Raw genomic sequence first — 23,111 nt, 5'->3', positions numbered from 1 at the left:
TGGTGATTCAAAGAATTTTGGCTATCGGAAACACCCCTTTCATAGCCAGGTGGTCCTGCTGGCCTCAGCCTATTTGTACCGTGATTCCCCTGGGTATTGCGATAATTCACCCGCTCTGGCTTAATGTTCAGTGTATTGTGAACCAGACGATAAGCAGCTTCTCCCAATATAGGACCAGATATGGCCCCAGATACTCGTGGTCTGTGAAACACGAACAACCCATATAAGCATGCAAATTATCCATTCTGGAAGCTAAACCATCTCTGAGAATAGCAAATTTATGACTGCTAGTTTAAAGCTCAATGCAAACTAAACTTTATAAGGATTCTTGAACTGGTAAATTAACCTGAATATTATAATCAAGAATTCAGTTATTCCGAAATCCAAAGATATCTAGCACGAACATTCCATGTTACCTAGGCATAATTTCAATACCTTTCTTTGCCTAGCTGGTTTCTTCCACCATTGTCTTCATGCCATAGTGTTGGGAGTGGCTTTATATCAATAGGCCGCAAAATCTGCAGTTAGAAATATAAGGATCTATATCATGAAATCCAACAAAACTCTACTACTGCAATGATAAATCCAAAGTTCAAAACAGCTAGTTTGCTAATCAAAGCTATATGTTAGCTTGACCTATCATTCCAGCACGTCATATCCATGGCTAGAACAACTTCTTATACAACACAAGCACTGGTCTGATCATTTGGTACAGCACTTAACAATTGCCCAATCATTCAGATATACTGTGGCACTTCAACCCCTAATGCTACTAGCAACTTTAAATCACAACTGCTTCTTGTTTAGAAAAAGATTTTTGCCTCTTCTCTCGCATCGCGCTTTGGTTGTTATATATTCCCTTTAAGAATAATTCATAGGAAGAGTTTCAAGAATCAACCAACTCAAAACAACCTGCCAAGCCCTATGGATTACTATCACAATGTAGAAGTCTGGTGTCTGTCCACATTTTCTGACAGAGCTCTCATGTTCAACGGGTATTCTAACACCAAAACCCAAGTCCAAGCATCATAGCATTTTGCTACAAGAATACACAATTATTCCAGGATGTGTTTGGTTCTACAAAACGTGCGAATAGAGAAAGAGAATTTTAATCAGAAACAAATTTAGCTTAGTTTTTTATGCGTATGGTGCGGCACTATCACATTTTCCAGGAATGCGGTAACCTTCATTAAAAAATTCAACATTGAATTTGGGCCGGCTTTCTTCACTAGTTAAATGAACAGAACCAATTATCAATCATCAGACATACACAGAGATATACAAAAACACAAAAGTTTGTCTTTGTTTATAGTATATTTTCATTAAAATCTAAAGAGAGTCCAAAAATTTTTAGCACTTCATGGTCCTTGTTTTGCCATTCCATTCAATATTTTACTCAATATTCCAGGGGGTTTTAAAACAACTAAGTACAATTAAGTAACTTGCCTCTCAGCAATTTCAATTAACATAAGAATTACAGGCTTTGATGTTTAGATAATAGTATAACCATGTAAAACAAACTAAATACTGTAATTTGATGGATTACAGTTCAAACAGAAACATATTTTACTGGTTGTGGGCATGAGAAATAGTCAAGCGAGAAATCTCAGTTCAGATTTATTTAATTTTACAGCACTTGCACCCACTTTCTCTCATCATGGTAGAAGCATCTATAGCTGTTCTGTTGCCAAATAGAGAGATTTTCAAGAGTCCTCATGATTTTGTAAGATTTTCATGCATTTTAAGTAACTTCAGTGCAGTCAAACAAAAATATTTTGTTCCCTCATCTTTAATGTTTTCCTGGGAATCAAATGGAGCCTCAGGTAAAATACCAATGATCACATATTCACAGGCGGGCATATATGACTATCACAAATTCAACTTATTATGACAAAAGGGTTGAAAACCGGAACATTTCATACCTTTTCAGGCATATTTACACCTTCAAGAGGCTTCGGAATGTGAACATGTGGTGCTGGATTAAGATACGTGATATTTCTGCAGAAGGGATAATCCAGTCTTTTTCTCATTGAATAATTGTAACATATATTTTTCTGTGTAAGGGCTTCAAGTAACTTACAGAACTTGATTATTTGTGATGTCTTCCAACCCATTGACTGGGGAAGTGAAGACTTGTTTCAAGCCATTTCTCTTAGTCAACCACATGAATCCATTCATTCCTCCACTAAAAGAAGCAGAAAATGGAATGAAGTTACATTGCAGAATAATCTGCCATTAATAACAACAGAAAAAAAGGTAAAGTTATCCAAAATAGAGTAAATAACCAACCTAGCAACACTGTCAATCGTCCATGGCAACTTTTCCATGTCACAAAGACGATAGTAAAGTGTAATTTGGGCTGCCAAAGGATGACGAGGATGAACATACAGCAAATCAAACATGACACTGTTTCGGAATTGCTCCTCCTCCTACAAAATTCAAAACATGGGCAAACATAAAGTTAAGAGAAAAATTAAACTACAACTAGTTATTCTTTTTTGCGCTTTCAGGAAAAATAGCAAGATGGCAGCTTTGTTAAACGCGGTATGCTTGAGCTTTGCAGTTGTAGGACCAAGAGCCTATTGTTGAATTAAAAACTAGGCTGCTGATAATAGCTAGAGTGCAACTAAAAGCACTACACTGTACAGCAATCCACGCACAGTGTTCCAATTGTGGCCTATTACGCTAATAATTGTTACTACACAGGTAAACACTCTCTTCTCTAACAATTGCAATGACAGTTACTGTTGCCACATAGGCCACTAATCCTTTCTCAACAATTACACTCCTGAAAATCAAACCCATGACTTTAGCTCTAATATCAATTACAGAACCTAGCAACACTATTCTAAATGCATCTTTAAATCATTCAACAACTCAAAAGCCATGTTTTGACTATACCCAGGCACGAGTAAATTGCGGCTATATGAGCCAACAATTTCCCATCCCCAAGCATCTAATACCAACTTCTGCCGCCACAAATTATAAACAAAAATTTTTAGTTTTTCTCAGGTACTTCAGTTATACAATGCTCAAGAACTCCTCGCTTGATCGGACAGATATCTAATTATAAAAATATAACACTTAAAGTGCACATAACATGAGGCTTTGTACATAGCATAACACGCTTTATTCTCCTAATAGCATAAGCATATGGTAAGACAGCATCCTTTTTCTGTCCTTTGGACTCGAGAGATAAACTGAGAATCTAGGGAAGAAATCAACTCCGATATCCATCCAAGCTAAATATCTTTAGTATTTTGTTTTCTTACATGAATAAGAAAACAAAAGTATCAATTTCGATTTATCTCCACATATCCTAATCACCAAATTCTTCATGAAGAATTATGCAACCAACTATACTTTAGTTTACTAAGACATTCCCAATGATTAGAATGTTGTTGACATTAGCACCAAGAATGTCTTTTACACTTAACATTTAGGAAACTAAAAAGCATTCTAAGGAAAATAAGTTTTGGTATCATATTTTGGTAACAGCAAATTACCTGCTAATTTAAGAAAAATAAATTATGTTATCATATTTTGGTAACAGTAAATTACCTTAATCCAAAATTCCACCACCAAAAGAAAAAGAAGAGAAGAGTTGGTAAATCATATGGAAAACAAACATGTCCGAGACTCCGAATCTAGAAGCTTAAAAATTCAACGGTGGTAGTGAACTCAATAATTACAAGTTAGAAACAAGAGAGACCATTCTAGAACTAGGTTTTATAAGTTGCTCTCAGAAAATTCTACTATGAACTGAATAGGTAACACTTAAATTTTTGTGGTTGTAATGTAAAATGGTCAAGTTAGAAACAAGAGAGACCATTCTAGGAATAGGTTTTATAAGTTGTTCTCAGAAAATTCTACTATGAACTGAATAGGTAACACTTAAATTTTTGTGGTTGTAATGTAAAATGGTCAAATATCACCTCTACAAATCATATTTCACGACTAATACTAAAGTTAGCCTCACGCTCCCCCCCCCCCCCCCCCCCCCAAAAAAAAAAAAAAAAAAAACATATCTTGATCCATAAATGTTGACATTATCAAAAAAGACAATGATAACTTTTATAAGTGAATATTATAAGGCCCCGTTTGATTCGTGTGATTAGGCGTGATAAACTATTTATCATGTCTAATCACACGTTTGGTTAGTATTATTAGAGCCCGTATTAATACTGAACCCGATCTTATTACTCACAATATATGGTATAATAAATCACGCCTCTTTAACTGATATAAGTAATCCTACCAACTAATATTAATTTTTTTCCTAATTTACCCTTGGACTCTCTCCTCTATCTCTCTCCTCGTCTCCACTCTCTCCCCTCTTTCTACCATTTTCTCTTTATCCCATTTACCTTTTTTGTTAGGGGAAATTGCATAATAGCCCCCTGTTTTATCCAAAAATTGCTAAAAATTTAAAGACCATCTATAATTATAAATCCTGCAAAAAGACATTCTTTGTTAAAATAAAAAAAAAGGGGTTGCTTACATGCGCTAGAAACAAGAGTAGGATACCATTTTGACCTATTTTTAGCCTTTGACCATTCTGAATGGAAAAAATTACCCCTATCTTATGCCATTATCTCCTCTCTTTAGTTTTTTATTAATTGTTTACCTTTTTTCACATTTTATTAAAAAATATTACAAATACTAAACAATTAGTATTCTGAAATATTTATATGAAAAAATATCATTACATCAAATTAAGTTATTATACATTTTTTATATATGAAAATATCAAATATTTAGGATTATTTTAATATTTATATGTTTTTAAAATTAAAATACATGATTTTTTTCATAAAGTATTATTAGTTAATTTGATTTTGTGTTGAATATATTTTGAAATTATATTATTTATATAAATTACAAAAAATAAAGTTTAGTATTTTAATATATTTATATTTAAACACAAAAACACATAATTAATGTAATTCATATATTAAAATTTATAAAATTAAAAAATATTAAAAAAAAAGAGAGAAAAAGATGCACAGCATCGTCGTCTTCCCCAAGCCCCCTCCTCGCGTCACCCACCCTTTTTTCACTTATCCACAACTAATTTGGACACTCTCATTTCCGTGACCCATATTTGGACGACGATTTTGTGGACGACAATGCCCTGTCGCCTAGCAGTGATTGCTAGTGAAGATTTTATACAATACTATATTCATGATAAATTTACATACTTTTATCTAATATATTTTTGAAATACATAAAATCTGGAAGGTTTATTTTTAAAATTGATTAGATTTTATGGTGTTGATGAGATATAGAAGATCCAACTGTCATTATAATAACAATCATTTATAATATATAAGGGTCTCATGGGAAATCACAAAATAAATTAACGTCGTTAAGTCAAATAATCGGCAATGAGGGAGTGTGCAAAATTTTAAAAAACACAGGGGGTTTTTAGTTGGATTTTCATAACATAGGGAGATTTTATGCAATTTTTTCTTTTTGTTATTTGTGAAACTTGTGCATGATTAAAAAAAATATTTTTAATTATAATAATCTTTCTTTTTTGGACATTTGAAAAATACTTGAGTTTTTAGTAACTAATTGAATACGTGTTTCCAACTTCGGCATTATACAAATATAGACAAAAAAAACAAAGAAAATATTTCACAAATTAATTTTATTTTAAGCAATTGTATTTCAATAAGTAATTTAATGGTTTTTTTAATTTTTTTTAAACCATTCACAAGCTACAATATAAAAATATAAATACCTTAAAAATGGATGCCCTTTATAGTCTTTTTACGTTTAATCATACGTTATAATTCTTTCAACCAGATATCATGTTATATTATCAAACCAAATATCCCACATGCAATACCTCAAACCAAACATCTATAATGTAAAATGGAATTAATAATTATTCAATTTTCCATCCTATCTAATCATGTCACACCTAATCTTATCACACAAACCAAACAAGCCCTAACTTAATCCTACTAGAAAATGTTACTATATACCTATATTCTCTCACATATCAAGTCGAATGGGCTTTTCTTACCTTTTAATGATGTTTAATTATGTCTTCAATTATTAATTAACCTATTAATCAAGATTATAATACAGATTCCTATAATTTAAAATTTATTTACTTATTAAACTATTTTTAATCACTAATTAATTTTATTAGTTGCAAAGTGAAAAGGAAAATCAAATCCTTTTACTTAATTTACTTTATTAGTTATATATTAACTCATACCTAATTAGTTTACTAGTAGAAATATACATTTTACCTTCTTATTTATTTACTTGCTTAATGTATAGCAAATTAAAACTCAACTTTTTATTCAGTCCGTAATTAAATTTTAATTCATTAGAGTATATTATTACCCCTATCTTTAAGATTTTGAACCAAACCTGCTATAGTGGCAAAAAGTTTATGTCAACTTTCGATGTTGCCTTTAATCAGCCAAACGTCCTTATATTTTATTGATAAAAATATCTTTGGTAATGCTTTGAAGCTTGTAGGGCTGTGAATGGAATGTCATTTAGTTACAAGAGTAAATGTAATCAAATACTTGCAAGAATTATACCAGATGAAATTAAAAAAAGATAGTAATTCTTGTGTATTTTTATATATTGAGAGTGAGGCTACATTTATTCTTGCATCTATTGCATAAAGATATATTGTTCAAACATATCTTCTACTGTTGTGCAATAGAAATATAAAAAAGAAAATGTGTACAGAAGAATATGAAAAATAAATAACTCTGATAATTTCTAAAACAATAATAAATCTAAATCAAACCTCAAAACGTTGTTTGACATATTGTTATATAATTTGTGGGGAATAAACCTAATGATGTTAGTAACTAGATAGTACCAATTTGTTAGTACCAATTTGTTAAATTATTCAGTCAGCAACAAGTAGGAATTAATCTATTGATTATCTCAATAATTCTCTATATAAAAGAAAGAGCATGTTATGCTTATCTATTGAAATATTTGTTCATAATTATAAATATAAATCTACATCTACTAACAACCAAACACACCTCCCACCAGTAAAAATATTAAAAACAACTCAAAATAATATAAACTTTACATAGACAAGTCACATCATAATTAATTAAATGTACACTGACAAGAATGTAAGACTTAATTGCATGCACACTAAAAACATGAACATGATGCAAGAAATATAACTTGGAAAGTACATTCCATCAACCCAACATACAGTTCCCAGCACGTCTTATTTGTATGTGAATTGCATATCGTACAAGATGTTGTCAGAATAATCAAAAATCAAAGGGAATGTTAAAGGAATTACAATTACCTCTATAGTTCACTGATCAGCTTCTATTAAGGGTCAGATCCTTACTAGAGATTATTAAAGTAACATATCTTGCAGACTCCATGTCAACAATGAACTTCTGACCAAGACAGACAAGGAATGTCACTCAAATTCGTCTAATCTAATCATGGTCTTTGTAAGTTAGACTAGCTTTCTGTCAAATCATTTCATAAATCAACTAACCTACCACGGGTTGCGCAAGTTAGACTAGTTTTTGTTTAACCCCTCTGCATAACGGACACAGTCTCTTAGATGAAGTGGATGATAGATTAAGATTTCCACAAAAGCTCTGATGTTGGAGAATAAGGTATGTCATCGTTTTTGGAGGCAAAAACATAGGTTAAAAGCAACATGAGGCCGAATGGAATCAGTTGCATTCTCCATTTTGTACATGTTACTTTTTAATATGCACACAAAACCCATACGTGTACATCTTATGATATAAGTTGTATCTTTTACTCGATCCCTCATGCTAACCCTATTTATAAACTATCTTTAAAGAAGCCTATTATGTAGAAATCAGAGGGTAAGCAACACAAGGAAGCTTGTCGCATCTCGAGTAACACTCCTTTTCCCAAGTATCTGCCTTCCATTTGGCTGACCTTGTGTAAAACAAGGTTAACTTCGTCTTTTTTAGCAGGGCTACTTCCAAGCTTCACCTTGCGTGGTCATCAATTACCATAATGATATCTTTCTCTCTCATCACCACTCAATCTCAGGTAAGTCAGCATAACACTATTAGACCTAAACAATTTACTAACTCCGAACCAGTGTGGCCACCATCATAGAATCATCCACAGATAGCCAGAGTCAATTGAAGACTTTACTTCACCATGTTGATATGCTACTAGGCTGTGTCACAGTAATGGCTTTTCTGTCTAAGACAGTTCATTCAATGCAGCAATTGTAAAGCATTAGAGATTTCTACAGTATCCAAGCCGCTTATATTACTCTGCTTGACTACCAAGACCCCGTGTTCCTGAAACATTCACCCTTAGAAAATGAAATCCCCCCCATCTTTGCCATGAAATGTTGTAGTATAGCTGCTCTTTCCATCAGATATGACATGCATCTTTCTCTTGGCTTTGTTCCTTAAACCTTAGTTTGACTTCCTTAGTTTTATGCTCTCTTTTTTCTTTTATCAATAAATCCACATCGGCAATCTGCAAATTTATCAGAAAGACAAAAGACCCTTCTGAGCTTATCACAGCTTTCACCTTAGCACTATAGTATTTTCTAGTTTTGTCACATCATGAATTGCCAAGTGATAACCCCACACTATTATCATTAAAAAATGGTTGCAGGCAGATATTTTGAGCTGCATCTACAAATATCCTGCATCAGTAAATCCAGACACACACCCCAACCCCACCTAAATATAACATGAAAAGAGAAAACAGAAAACAGCAAAGTTAAGAAGGAAGAAAGCAATAAAGCATGTTGCGCTCGCAAGATAATCAGCTTTCTTTTTTCTCTTCCTTTCCCTGAAATCTCCAGTACACCCACACATCATATGAGATATGACAACATTTTAAGCTAAGAATTGGCAACTGTCATGATGAACACTCTCCTGTCAATCTGCCATTGATAAGCGGCACAACAGAAAAAAGAAAGGATAATTAACTGGTTGTATAGGCGGCCGCTTACCTCAGTTTCCCAATTAAACTGGCAAGCTTAAGCTGCCCGATAATCCAAACACCAACAGTTCCAAACAAGATGTAAGTGGGAGGGATGACAACAGGGCCCCGCCTTGGACCCACCCCATTTGGGCGGGTTTGGGAATTGGGACTTTCATAGGGGGGTCCAGGACGGGTCTAGGGGCCAAAAAAGGTGAACAGGCCAGGTCCAAGGCGGGTCTTGGGTTTTACCCCAAACCCGCCCCCAAACAGCCCCAGCCAATTTTTTATTTTTTTTAAATTTTTAATATTTATATACTTATATATAATACTAGTTATTAGAAAATTATTATATTAAATCGAAATCCTTAACAATGTTGCATATATCCAACTCTAAAGAATTCATTGAATGTTTTGTTTTTTTTATATATTTCATCTTAGATAAAAGACTATGTTAAAGTACCTAAACATAAAATGATATTACTTAATTGAAAAAATAAAGAAAGAATATAAACTTACATTAAATATTGAATTGTAAGAAAGACAAATTATGGGTAAAAGAAAAAAGCTAAATCAAATGTAGTTAAAATAATACAAATATAAATATAGTATAAGACGTTTTTTATTGTAATGAAAAATAAATATATGAGGAATTTACATGGAGGGTAAACAATAAACTATATAAAATATAGTTAAAACTCATGCAACACTTTTTTCTTTTTTTTTTTTCCATCCAATATTTAGTATTAAGCAGCCATATCATATTATGCAAATATGTATGTTTTAAAGATTCAAATACGTACCATGTTATTAGAGACTTGGACTAAAATTGAACTAAAATGCAGTACAAATAACTCAAGAAAATAAAATACTAGATTCAATTATTTGAAGTGAATAGAAATAAAATACTTATTAATAATTTATTATCTTTATTATATTTATTAATATTATGTCTCTTAAATTTAAGGTTTTAGGTGAGACGGGTCCGGGGCCATGTGAGGTCTTGAGATTTTATCCTGGGGACCGCCCCAGACCAACCCTCGTTGCCATCCCTAAACATGTTTTAACAAAACCAGACATTTCAACCCAAAAACAAGCAATTCTAATCTTGCATACAACACCAGCATCAACTCTAACATTAGCTTTATATATATATATATATATGTGTGTGTGTGTGCGCGCGCGCGCGCGCATATGGAACACTAGGGTGCAAACAAGCTGAGCTTGGTCAAAATTTCAGGCTCGAGCTCGTTGCTCACTTAGGAGGTGATTTTTTGATTTTTAACTTTTCACCACTTTTTAATAAAAACATATTATTATAAATATATAATATTAAATATTTATTATAACAATATTTTAATGTAATGTTATGAATATATGACTTGATAATAGCTTATTATCAATCTAATATTAATATACTAGTAACACAATTAGTAAAAGCATAGAAAATATACATCAAATTATCCAAATACTAGACATAATTTTGTATAGTTATATATTTAACAAACAAAAAGTATTAATAAAGTATTAAAAGAATTCAGTAATACTTATAGTATGTCATTTTAAAAATATATTCTTTTGTTCTACTATACAATATATTAAGCTATTTTCTAAAAGTAAATTGAGAACCGTCACAAAAATATGATGATGGCAATTTAATTTTTATATATTTCAATTATACACAAATAAAGAAAAAGAATTCTTTACACCAAGCAATAATTAGTCTCATTTTAGATATATACATATATATCTTTGGATTAATTCATGGGAATCATCAAAATTCAACAAAAGTTTATATGCAGTAAATAGAAATCTTACATATTATGCATCCTGGTACACATACACTCACAAATAATATAAAAAATTAAGTTAATCGTTAGAACTTGTTAATTTACCAAAGAAAATATTACAGATCGATATTGAAATATACAATAAAATTCATATGCATTATTAAATAATTATTTACAAAAACAAATTCAAAAATTACTAAATTGTTGATTAAGCTTACTTTTAGTTGGATCATAGATATTAGATGATATAAATAAAAATACCATATTTTCTTATTATCTAAAACTAAAGTATGAGATATTGATTAAATATAATTCTAATATATGGTGAATTTTGAATATGGACTTGATATAATATTGAATATGTAGTTATATAAAAATCCTTAAAAATAAAAAAAAAATGCTAAAATAGAAAAAACCTCGCGAGCTTTCGAAAACAAACTTGTAGGCTCGAGTTCGGCTCTTGAAGGAGCTCGAGCTACAGTCAAGCCAGCTGAACTCATCTTGCACCCCTATCACGAAGACATTAGCTCTGAACTAACATATTTGAGGCACAAGTCTTTTACTGTACGTTTCGTATTTCAAGAATTCATGTTGCCAGTGTATTTGATTTCACACTAATTGCAGTCACCAAAGCTCCCATTTCTTTTAAAAGATTAACCAGGAATCACTAGGCCATCCTCAAATCAAACTTCTACTTTCACCACTCATACAAATAGATTTGTAATGCTAAACTTGCTGACTCAAAATTCTTTCCCATAGATTCCCTCCATTCCTTGCTCTTGTAAGCACAAGTGCTAAACATATGACCTTTGACAAGGTAGCTGTTTTCACATCCAGGTTTCATCATCATCACACTTTTAAAACAATCAATTGCTTAAAAAAATAGAAGAGCTCATATTAGACATGTTTCAGAACCAACCAATCACATAAAGTAACTACAAATGCACCCACTAGCCCCCAACGGCATAAATCCTCAACATTACTGCATATAATAGTTCGCAATGAAGCAAAGCTTCTCTTATATTGCCGTACGTGCTTAGAATTCCACATCTTCCCTAAGGAGTCCATGAAGGGATTCAACACAAAAAGTCAGTAAGATATACCATTTAACATTATAGGGGAATGCTAGTCTATTAAAAGTGAAGATAGAAAAGAAGCTAGACACATAGAAAATAAGTACCTTGATCATTGGTTAGTTTGAGAACAAGTAGTGGCCACCTTCAGACAGCTATCAAGTTGATAATGTGGGATGAGTGTATGTTTTACACCTAGCCATTGATTCTTCTAGGGCTACCAAGTGCCCAGAACCAACAAGAGGTTTAGTGGTCTCTTTTGCATGTATGACACCTAATGTGTCCTTGACTCCAAGTGGAGTGCACCACCCCTCTCATCCTCTTTGCAAGTGGAGCACCTGCTTTGTTTGTTGTCTAAGGGCTTCCAGGGTTATACAAGGTTTTCATCATGGCAAACAATCCAATCCTCACCCAACAAGAGTGAAGCTTTAGGCCTGATGGCAGTTAGATCCTCCATGTTTGGCATAATTATTATATGAATCTTTTTTGGACATGATATGTTAACTCAATAGAAATAACACAATGGATAAGCATTAATACCTACTCGCAAATAATCACACTAAATCACCATATAACCTGCTTAAAACCTAATCAACCATAGTATTAACTCAATAATTATAATTTAGGTAGTCAGATATCGCGCCCCTCCTATTTCACCTAGCAAAGCATATATTAGCACACCACAGCTTTTAATTCAAATGGCAACATTAAAACCATTCTCATGCAAAAATGGATTCATTTATTATACAACTGTTGTTAGGAAACTACACTAAGCCAAAAGAAGTACAAGGGCACCCTGGACTTGGTACAAGATAAGAGATCTCAGAAGGCACTCTACCCACAGTGGTATGGCATATATAAAAATCACAAAAGAATCATGCCCATCTGTATTTGCATTGTACTTCTCTGAATGGATATTGGAACAGAATCTATATAAAGAGAGCATTCCAGTTCCATTTGCAGTAAATAAGATCTTGTTGTGGGTTCCAGGGTTCCAAGGAAGCCAAGAGACTAAGTTGTTTCGGGGAATCAGTTGGTTTTGCTGTGTCTTGTTGCATTTGTATTGAAAAAGTTTGCATGCATCTGTATATTACTTGACTAATAGTTGCTTTTATAAAAATTCATACACCTTTTGCACCCTTGGCAAAAGGCTCTAGTTTCATAGGGTTTGAAGATTTCCAGAGAGATTGGCACAGATCCATGCAACCTTTTTTATGAGGTTTGTAATCTCTCTCCTAGTTCTCTAATTCTCTTTTGACTAAAGTTCATAATAATACCAAAACAAAGAGGGGGGGAGGGTGAGGGGGTGAGAGGTTTTCATCTTTCATACCGTCAAGGTATCCTCAAGCTTCTTTGTCTCAGCAAGCAATTTCTTCTCATCAATGAACGGCAATTTTGCAACACCCTAACAGTTTTTGCAAATGAAAGATTGGTCATTCTTATCGGTCAAATGAACAAATACTGTTATAATAACACTGTAAGACATAGGAGATACCTGCCATGCAAAGCGCTTCCCATTCATGTCAATTTCAAAATCTGGTCACACAAGATAACTAAATTATGTCCAGAAAAATGAAATAATTATAAGCAAGCTTCAGCAAACTGACCATACCAGTGGGATAGAAATCAAGAATAGGTGATTCAGGATCAGTCATCAACCTCCTGTAATGTTCAGGGAGCGCAGCGGAACTGTAGAAGGGAAGCGACATTCATTAGAAAAATACAAAGGAACTGAATTATCAGACTCAACTGAAGAGGTTTCCACCCCAGAGAGAAGGTGGCTTACCTTGCAGCTGGTAGGGTTCCTAATAGCTGATCAAAGGGTTTGAATGGCTCCCCAGCAAAAAATGTTATCTCTAAATCAGCTAAGCCTTTAAGATCAGATGCAAATGGAGCATAATGATATGGATAGTACCTGGAGAAACAAAACATGAGCTAAGTTAAATGACCATGGAATTTAGTCTACAACTATTGTTTATTCATAATGCAAGTGCACAGCATTCCACATCGAAAACACAAAAGCTTCTCCATAAAATCCATATGCCTTTCAGTCTGAAATTTGAGTTGACATGATGAGGGATAATGAAATAAATTTTCCACTAATTACATCAAGAGTAAGGTTTGTGTACATCAAGAGTAAGGTTCAACAAAATGGACCCTTTTTTTTCCCCACATGATGACATCAAATGCCATGTCGGGATTCCTCTTGCAAGAAAAACTTGTGCATTGCCATGTATTTTCTTGCTTCAACAAGCATTAGCAAACATCAACGAATGCAATGGCAAAGCAAAATAAGCTCTTTCTGTTCTGTATAGGAGACATAATACATACCATTGCCACGAGCAGACACCTTGGTAGTAATAGCGGCAAACCCAACACAACCCCTCCACATACTTCAAGACCTGCAAAAAAGAACCAATATCCTCTGTTGTCAAAATGGCAGTTGAATCACACAAATTATAGACTGCCGCTGTTCATGTGTGCACCGTGCCACAGGGTTGGGAGGTGGAGGCTAAAAGGGAATGATGCAGAATATAATTTCAGAATAAATGCTGTAACGAGCCAAAGTTTTCATGTCACATGGAAATAGTATGTGGCCATTCTGAGATGTTTTCATGAAATTTTTGTAATATAACGTATAAATAATTACATAGTCAGCCTTAAGGTTTGAACCAATTATTTGGAAATTACAATGACATCCCCATCAAATTGCCTGCCAACAAGGTGAACAGAGATAATGAAAGGCAATATTTGCCCCAAAAGAGAACCCCAAAAAAGTATCAAAATTGCTTGGGGTTGGCAGGGAAGGATGGGTTGGAGGCATAGGGGTTCGAGATGGGATCTGTGGTGGGGAGGCAAGGAGCTAGTGTGCAGGAGTGGTGGAGACTGGCATCTGAGTTGGTTGAGATCCATTTGATTAGGTGGTGGGTATCAAAGTCGGGGGCAAGGAAGGAGGGTAAAAGAACAGACAGAAAAAGTAACATAACAAAGTGCGGAACAAGGAAAAAGTTCAAGAGGAAAGGAAAAGCTACTTCATTTTTATTCTTTGAATTGTTAGTTTGACTCAATGGAGAAGAATTAGAACAAGGATTCCATAACGTTTTCAAATCATTTACTTGACTAATAATCTAATTATAATAAGTCATTTCTTCGATAATCAATTAATTAGTTAAAAAAGCAAAAGGATCTTGTATTCCATTTAACTAATATACTCTATGAATTATATAGTTAATTACAGTTAAGTTATTTCTGCATGACAGTCATATTCAAATCAGAGCTAAATACCTAAATCCATGTTTATGAAAAATCGTCAGGATTAAGATCTTATTTTTTCATTCATTAAATACCACTAAGGCAGGACAGAGTCCTACAGTGCTTCCAAAATTAAAACACATAAATACTTCAAGAATTGTAGTGTCCGGTTCTTAAGCCCAAATAATAACAATGTTTTTAGCAAGAAAATTAGTCATTCCAAAATTTTAACAGCTTTCATGCTGAATATTCCTTTGAAAGTAAACTTCAAAACTGTTCCAACTATTTTCGCCACTGCTGAATGTTTATAAGTTTGGTTTCATTCCAAAACCACTTTTGATTTTCAGTTGGAAAAAGTATTTGCCTTTTTGAATAACCTTATTTATGCAGAGCCCACACTATTTTTTCAAAAGCCTATATGCTTTTTTTTCAGAAATTACATATATATAATCTGGAAAAGCCTTTTATTTTTATATTTGTAAACAATTAAACTGAACTTATTTCTCAAAATGAAAAGCCAAATCAACCTCAACTGATCAACTTTTGTGACACACTAATCCAAACATATTTTCATTTTACATTCCTCAAAGTGATCATCTCAAGTGAATATCCAAACATAGCTTAAGGCTTTCAGAAGAGAGTCAATCTGGCACATAGGAGCATACACATACTTGCAGGGATTCCTCAATTAAAACATGCATTTCTCACTTCAACTTAAAAATCCATATGGGGATTTTCTGTGTGGAAAACTGCAGCTATTAATAGTTGACATGGCCAATTAATTCAAAACTAACCCAATTGCTAATTTGATTTAACATGTATGGACCTTTTAGTTCAACATGTCCTTAACTAAAAAGAAATTGAAAAGAGGGTTAAAAAAGAACAGTTCAAAAACTTGGGTCATCATGCAATTCTCTTATTTGAAACATATAGAACAAGCCTCAATCTCAACACCATTCTAAATACAACATACTAGAATTGAACAAAAGAAAAAAATTTACTCTTAAATTTCAATTTTAATCTTCAGAACCATGTTACCAAGTAGATATCTAGGCACTGGCATCTCAAAAATCTCAAGTACTGCGCTCATGAAGTTTTAGTGGTAAGGAGGGTAACTGCGACCAAACTCACACAGAAGTTACCATACATATCCATACAATACTGTAGAGATCCATTCTAATAGCTTATAAATAATAAGTAGATCCATCTAGAAAGCCAGATAAGGCAGGAACACATGCATCTAAGCTCAAGCAGGTGTCTGCAGGGTGTGCATGTCTTAGTAAAGAAAGAAAATGCAAACTCGTCCATGAAGAAATTGATGTTTTCCTTGAAAAATGCTACATAAACATAAGGTACTTGTAATTTGCAAAGAAGAATGCTATAGTAAAAATCTAACACTAAGCAAAAGCTCAATGTAACAAATGTTATGGGTGAACTTACCACTTCCATTCTGACTTCATCAATCTTCTCGGGTTCTGATATACCAAATTTCTCAGAATAATACCTTTCTTTATATCCAGGTTCTCCCAACTTCACCTGAGAGTATTAAAATCTGCATATTACTCATATAGAGCCACAATCTAGGTTCATTTGCAACAGATTGATCCACGAATATATGTGCAATCAGCACAAACATGTTTTTTTATGAAAAAATATTAGACAAAGAAATTGCTAAGTTGAGTTCAATGAAAATGATAAGAATATAACCCACTATACAAATATAGGTAACTGAAAGTGTCAGTAAGACATCCAACCACATTCCACTACCTGTGGCAAATGAAAAGAACACCTGTTCTTTAATAGTCAATAGATTATGAAACAATAATGAAACCCCTATGTCCAATTTGCTGGCGCTACAAAGTTTGGCAATATAAAGTCAAACTCTGTAATCTTTTCATTAAGGTATCACATCGATTTCCAACAATATTGATGTTATAGAAGCTTCATACTTGGTTTTTTCTATTTTCTATATTACGCAAATAAACTTTGGTTAAAATGACTAAATATCAAGCATTTCACAAGAAAACCTAGACTAGTTGACAAGACCAACTAGGCATTCACTTTGTCCTAAAACAGAGCTAATAATAGAATAGGTTGTGTAGCTATGATGCTGACCATCACAGGCAACCCATGGGGACACATAATACTGGCTCAAGTCATGAACTGCGATGGATGTCAACTTTGAGCTAATATTCCGAAGAGAAGAAGCACCTTGTCCCCTGCTAAAGTATGAACCTCTTTACTAGTCTCGCCTCTTGCTCTAAGTTTCAGCTCTTCATTGTTCTCATATGCCTGAAGCGACAAAAAGGAAAAAGCCGCATTATTACCTATGAGTAACAGGAAGGCTCTACATATGGCACCAACGAAACTTGCAATAACACCATTGCAGAACATCATAGTTTGTATGATTTTCTTTTACATGCAGAAAGATAATAAAGCTCGATGCTCAAAAAGTTAATGGAACAAGACAACATACTTCCACTCTATAAAAGAAACAAAGGAAATTGCTAAAGATAATGCCAGAAACATATCAACTCTTAAATACATGAAATTTTTTCACATAAAAAACTCCAAAGGCTCCTCATTCATGGACAATATATTGAATATAAAAGAGCACAAAAAAAAAAACAAAAACCAGACAAACATTTACGAGAAGAAAAGTTACCACATAAATAACCTCTATAGATTCAGATGGTAGGCTTATAAAACTGATGTAGAACAAGCTTGACCAGGCTGTTCAGATTCTGTTCACTGGGCAGTGAACTCTACTTATGAACAATTTTAGGTTCCAAGGTTATTAAAGTCACTTATAAATGAGAAAAGGCACGCATGTAATTTATGTCGTTCGTTGGTGCAATAAACAATTGAAGACATAAAAGTTTTAGGAAAAGAATTAAGAGACAAAAGAAGATATCCAACATTGGACCTATGACTTGAAGGCATCAGACAAAGAATTTGGAATTATATTGCACAACTCAAAAGAAGCTTAAAAGCACTCTGAGAAAAAAATAAACTGAAATCTGTTCATAAAAGTTATGTTGGTTAGCCGCAGTAAATGTTAATTACTATAACAGGTTTACGAGTTCTCTTATCTCAACTAGGACAGTCTTTTATCATGAAACGATAAGCTAATCCTACTAAGATTTAACTTATGCCTCCTAATACTGTTCAATGATATAAATAGGCTATAAAAAGGAGAACCAAATAGCAAATTGCAATTTAAAATACCAGCCGACAAATGAATAGGACAAAACCAAAAATTTTAGACAAATTCAAACATGATTATCTTAGATGTTACTTGTAATCCCCTTATACTTGTTCATCATTAACCTTCTATGGTTTGTATGATTCCACCCCAGCTTGAGAAAATTCAACCTCAATATTCAAAGTGTTGAAGAATGAAGACCTTTGACAATATGAACCGTGGATGAGAAAGGTCAGGAAAAGAATAAAGCAGCAAACTACCTGCTGTATCCGAGTTCTCTTTTTAAAGATTTGATCTTCATACACCGCAACTGCCTGAACAAAGTGTTCAACACGGTCCAAGAAGACCTGAAAAGTTCAAAAATCAAAAGCAGAGATAAAAGGTTTTACACATCCAAAGTATCAGAAAAGGACACAATGAATAACAGATTATCACAACTCATACCAGCCTCTGTATTGGATTAATAATTTTAGACAGTATATGGCATTCTAAAAATCATGAATAGTTTCATGATATATGAGCCAGAAGATGTTGACAGATTCCCAGTGATCTTTATCAAACCCTACATTTTTAGGTCTTGACACCACAAAAGCAGCATCCAGAGAAAGTGATAACAAAGTTTAGAAGTTTATCAGACCATCCATTCAAGGAAAACACTTCATTAAGGAATAAATTTTAAGGGGAAAAAAACCCTAAAATTTTAATTTCTTGGTCAATCAATATTTCAAAGTATATACCCATCAGTCAGAACTTCTCCATATTTACTGCAACATCAGCCTTACCAGCCCCAACCCCTCCAGCATAGCCCAAACCTCAATGTCCCTACCTCGCCACCCTAGCCACCACCCACACCTCCAAGAAATCCCTTATTTAGGACAACAGCATAGTGTGCATTTATGTGGGCAACCGTTGGGCAGCCATTGACAGAAAAAGCAGTTGCTGGCGGTGCTTATCTCTAAAGGCAAAACTCATCCAAATGTGGTGAACAAAAGTATCCAAATTATGCCAGTGTTAGCAAAAAAGACAGCGAAAATTATGGTGACTTAAGTACCAAAAACCACGGTGGCTCATTTATAAAGCCCAGATCCACTCTCCAAAGAGCTATTGCAGCATATTCATCAATTTAATTGCAGTTTGGTTTCTGTAGTTTAGTCAATTCACAAAAGTGTGGCTAGGCATTCATTAAGGCAAGAGAGATGGACATAAAGAAAAAAGCCAACGATGATTCATTTCATGCATTTGGGAAAAAGAAAGTCGATGACACTGATAATAGTATAGCATCCATCACAAGGACCAACAAGTATGTCAGAGGTAACTGAAATAAAGGTGGGAGAGCAGGTCCTCAAGCACAATGTGGTGGCAGCGGAAAGGGTAACAGAGATGTCCCAGTAGGGCTTCGAGCAGGAGGAGGAGGGCTGGGGGAAATGTGGTGGATTGGCTCATCCATAGTCAAAAACTGATGCTATGAGGATCCATTATAACATGGTGATAGATAATGAATGATGTTTTATAAAGTCTTATACTAGAGATTTAAGTATTAAGAGGCAAGCATGGCCACGCATATTCTTGAGCTAGTACTAAATGATGCATAACCCATAATCAGAATCACATCTCCTAACTACAACAAGTTTAAAATACTGAAAGACATTAACATTACCTCACCAGCATCAGTAAGGTAACCACCCATTGCTGCAAATTCCCTTCTGTATACAAACATGAGCAAATTTATGGCACCCTACACCATTGAAAAAGTGAAAAGGCAAAATCTTAATGTTCAAGAAGAGAAAGGGTAAATAAAGCCTAAGTAAACATGTCCAATAATAACATAGAATATATGAAAGAGCGGATATGCATGAAACTCCAATTTATGTCAGTGCAAATGCAAAAGATAATATATATTATATAAACTAGATATCCAGCAAACTGCAAAATAACTAGATTCAATTGATTGTACAGGCATATATACCTCTCTAATTTCTAATGTGGGCATGTGAGGAAGAAAGTCATTGCCAACAAAAAAACATAGAAACACGAAATCATCCACCAGCCTCTCGAACTCAATTGGGAAAGGAGGATTGGGAATATCCATCTCATATCCCAAATATTCACGCAAAACCCAGATGTTGAGGAACTGGCAACAAATTATAGAAGTATCAGAAAGAGAAATAAGAACAAAGAGACAAACAGAAGACCACAATGAAACAATAAGAGTAAACAAGTCTCAACAACATATAGTGGATTAACCTGATACTTCTTCTTATAAATGGGTATGTCATTTAGAGGCTTTCCACTTGCATCTTGATTTTGGCCATTGGTTTCCCCGCGGCAGTCAGCAGCCAGATGACCAACTTGACCACAGAGAAAACATTTTTCCTGGTGACCAGGAGGAGTAATTACCTGCAAAATCACAGAAAAGGAAAAAAAGGCAAAAGAGATACATTAAATGTTGACAAAAACGTATCCATTTTGTTGAAATTTTGCTCTGAAACAATGGTGGCTAACCTCCCTTAGTATTGAGAAGTGAACTTCGTGCGTAGCTAGTGAAAGCATAATCAGGTCTGCATCCTATTGAAAATATATATGAATTAACTGTTTTAGGACATGTTAATTCTAATGCATAAGCCAAACCCAAGTGAATAATAATAAAACACAACAGGAAAAGACAAAAGAACAAGAAACGTTTGGTTAGATATTTCACTATTTTTCTTATGCTCACCAGACCATACAGACAGTGCCTGGTATTTGGATCAGAACCAGGAAGGTTGCGTTGCAAACGAATGTAGGACATAATTTTGTGCTCGCCCTCACCGGGAACATTTGCATCAGAAAGAATAACCTTCAAATAATCACCCAATGCATCCTCATAAATAAATTAAGAGAGACAAAGTATCCTGAAAACCAGAAATATAATGGAAAAACCAAAAACAGAAAGGATCACTCCACAGGACGGATTCATCCAATGCCAAAAGAAAACCAGAAGTGAAAATCCTGTAAGATGAATTTAACCAGACCTTGAGAAAACGCCATCCAGGAATGTGGTTTAACCTGCTTTGTACATAATATTGAAGAGCTACAGAGAGCACTGCCATAAACGGAGTGCCAGGGGTGATGACATTTGAATCAGATGTTTCAGTCTTTTCTTTAGGTAATAGTTTTGCCCCCTCAAGCTCAAACTCTTTCCTGAGCTTTTCTTCTTCAGCTTCCTAACATGAGAAAATAGGGGAGAGGATTGCTTGAATTACAATATGGACTACACAACTTTGGATTCTTTTAAATATACAGAATACATACAGCTACTGCTGCATCCTTAGCAGCTCTAAAACGACGAGACCTTTGCTGGTTCATTTTAGCCCTAGGAGCCACGCCATCTGCAGAACAAAAAGAATATTGAAACTAAAACGTGATCCTCAGAAAACATGTAGAAGATCTAAAAGCAGCTTACCAATTGCCATATAAAGGAGCTTTCTTGGACGAACCAATGACACAAGGTGGTCAATGTACTCAAAGATAGATCTAAATACATCATCGTAAGTGGCCGGTGCAGGCTTCATCAAAGAAAGAAACAATATCCAGTATTAGTGCCCAAAAAAATACAAGTGTCATGCAAGTGCACAAGAGGAGGAAGTTCTAATTTACCTCTAAATGGTTCCCTTTTTAAGTTTTTTTAACTTAATCATACCCAGGAAATAACTCTCATTAGTGCATATGCAACAAACAGAGTTAATTGTTTTATCAGCCGTGTCACAAAACCAATCAAATCCAAGCACCGGAAGCAGCTCAAAATTTGCTAAATCAATTTCTCTATTCAACAAATTCCGACAAGCTAAAGGATAACGCTAAACAAGGACAACACTAACAACAGCAAAAGTAAAAGGGTCATAATCATTCCTATGCTTTACCACATAGGAGCTACCTGCATCACCCACTGTTCAATAGAAGAAGCTATCTTGCAGGAAGATATCAAAAACAAAGAAATGAACTTCGATTTTAGCATCCAAACCATGAGCTCGTCTACACTATCTAATGTAACAGTAGTCAATTCAAATTCACGGTGGTCGATTGAAATTCATGTATATAATCGCAAAACGAAAAGAAAAACAGAAAGTTTACCTTGCCTTCCGGGTGAAAGCATGGGTGAATAATACCATTCATGTCCAAATACAAATTATCAAACTCAATGCCATTAGGGTTTGGTCTTGATACATCGATAGGAAGGGGCAAACCCCTTTCGTCCTTTCTGGGTTCTTCCTCCACCACGTCCACAATACACAAAGGGTACCGATCTGCCAACCACCGGTAGAAAGCAGGAACCCCCATCCCCCCGACACTTATTTAACGATTTTTCGCTGCGCGGGGAGGGAGGGCACCGAAATTAGAGGCGATTCAACTGAAGCTCGCGGAAGATGTTTTCGTTAGTGTGATTACTGCTTTCTCGAAGACTTGATGTCGGGGATTTGAAAGCACCCGGTACGGAAATTGCGCAAACGTTATTTACATTTACCTTATAGTACACAAATGATAGAAAACAATTACATTTCTATAATATTATCCGTAGCCCCATCATAAATTACTGAGAAATCTTCCGTATCAATTTACAATCCGCTCATCAAATGAGTAAAAGAAAAAATCACTTTGTAATATATTAGCTGCACCTCCAATATGCTCTATTTTAAATCTTTGAGAGTAAAATTTTGAATTGCATTTGAAATTTTTAAATTCATTATATAACAAATTCTTTGAATATATTTGGATTATTTTAAATTTAAAAAAATTCAAATTTTTTTATTTTAATTTTGAATTGTTTTTTGATGAATATGGATAGATTTCAAATTTTTAAACAGAGTCATT

At 34.0% G+C, this 23,111-nt stretch overlaps 1 protein-coding gene across 1 annotated transcript in view; it reads right to left on the bottom strand.

The window, feature by feature from the left end:
• Positions 1–22,810, bottom strand: part of LOC105172263 (5'-3' exoribonuclease 4) — a 23,736-nt gene extending 926 nt beyond the window's left edge. Inside the window, exons 1-22 of the mRNA XM_011093638.2 lie at positions 22,374–22,810; positions 21,706–21,808; positions 21,555–21,631; positions 21,275–21,466; positions 20,980–21,099; positions 20,766–20,828; positions 20,508–20,660; positions 20,230–20,394; positions 19,921–19,998; positions 18,524–18,610; positions 17,270–17,350; positions 16,499–16,594; positions 14,138–14,208; positions 13,593–13,721; positions 13,419–13,495; positions 13,302–13,342; positions 13,137–13,211; positions 2,290–2,429; positions 2,081–2,185; positions 1,923–1,998; positions 436–518; positions 35–201 (exon numbers count right to left, since the gene is read on the bottom strand). Of these exons, the coding sequence (XP_011091940.1) occupies positions 35–201; positions 436–518; positions 1,923–1,998; positions 2,081–2,185; positions 2,290–2,429; positions 13,137–13,211; positions 13,302–13,342; positions 13,419–13,495; positions 13,593–13,721; positions 14,138–14,208; positions 16,499–16,594; positions 17,270–17,350; positions 18,524–18,610; positions 19,921–19,998; positions 20,230–20,394; positions 20,508–20,660; positions 20,766–20,828; positions 20,980–21,099; positions 21,275–21,466; positions 21,555–21,631; positions 21,706–21,808; positions 22,374–22,580 (2,386 nt within the window). The 5' untranslated portion in view covers positions 22,581–22,810. The remainder of the gene's footprint in view (positions 1–34; positions 202–435; positions 519–1,922; positions 1,999–2,080; positions 2,186–2,289; positions 2,430–13,136; positions 13,212–13,301; positions 13,343–13,418; positions 13,496–13,592; positions 13,722–14,137; positions 14,209–16,498; positions 16,595–17,269; positions 17,351–18,523; positions 18,611–19,920; positions 19,999–20,229; positions 20,395–20,507; positions 20,661–20,765; positions 20,829–20,979; positions 21,100–21,274; positions 21,467–21,554; positions 21,632–21,705; positions 21,809–22,373) is intronic.

Source organism: Sesamum indicum, linkage group LG10 (genome assembly GCF_000512975.1).
Source record: "Sesamum indicum cultivar Zhongzhi No. 13 linkage group LG10, S_indicum_v1.0, whole genome shotgun sequence".
NCBI classification, from domain to species: Eukaryota; Viridiplantae; Streptophyta; class Magnoliopsida; order Lamiales; family Pedaliaceae; genus Sesamum; species Sesamum indicum.
This window is presented reverse-complemented; position numbering and strand designations above follow the sequence as displayed.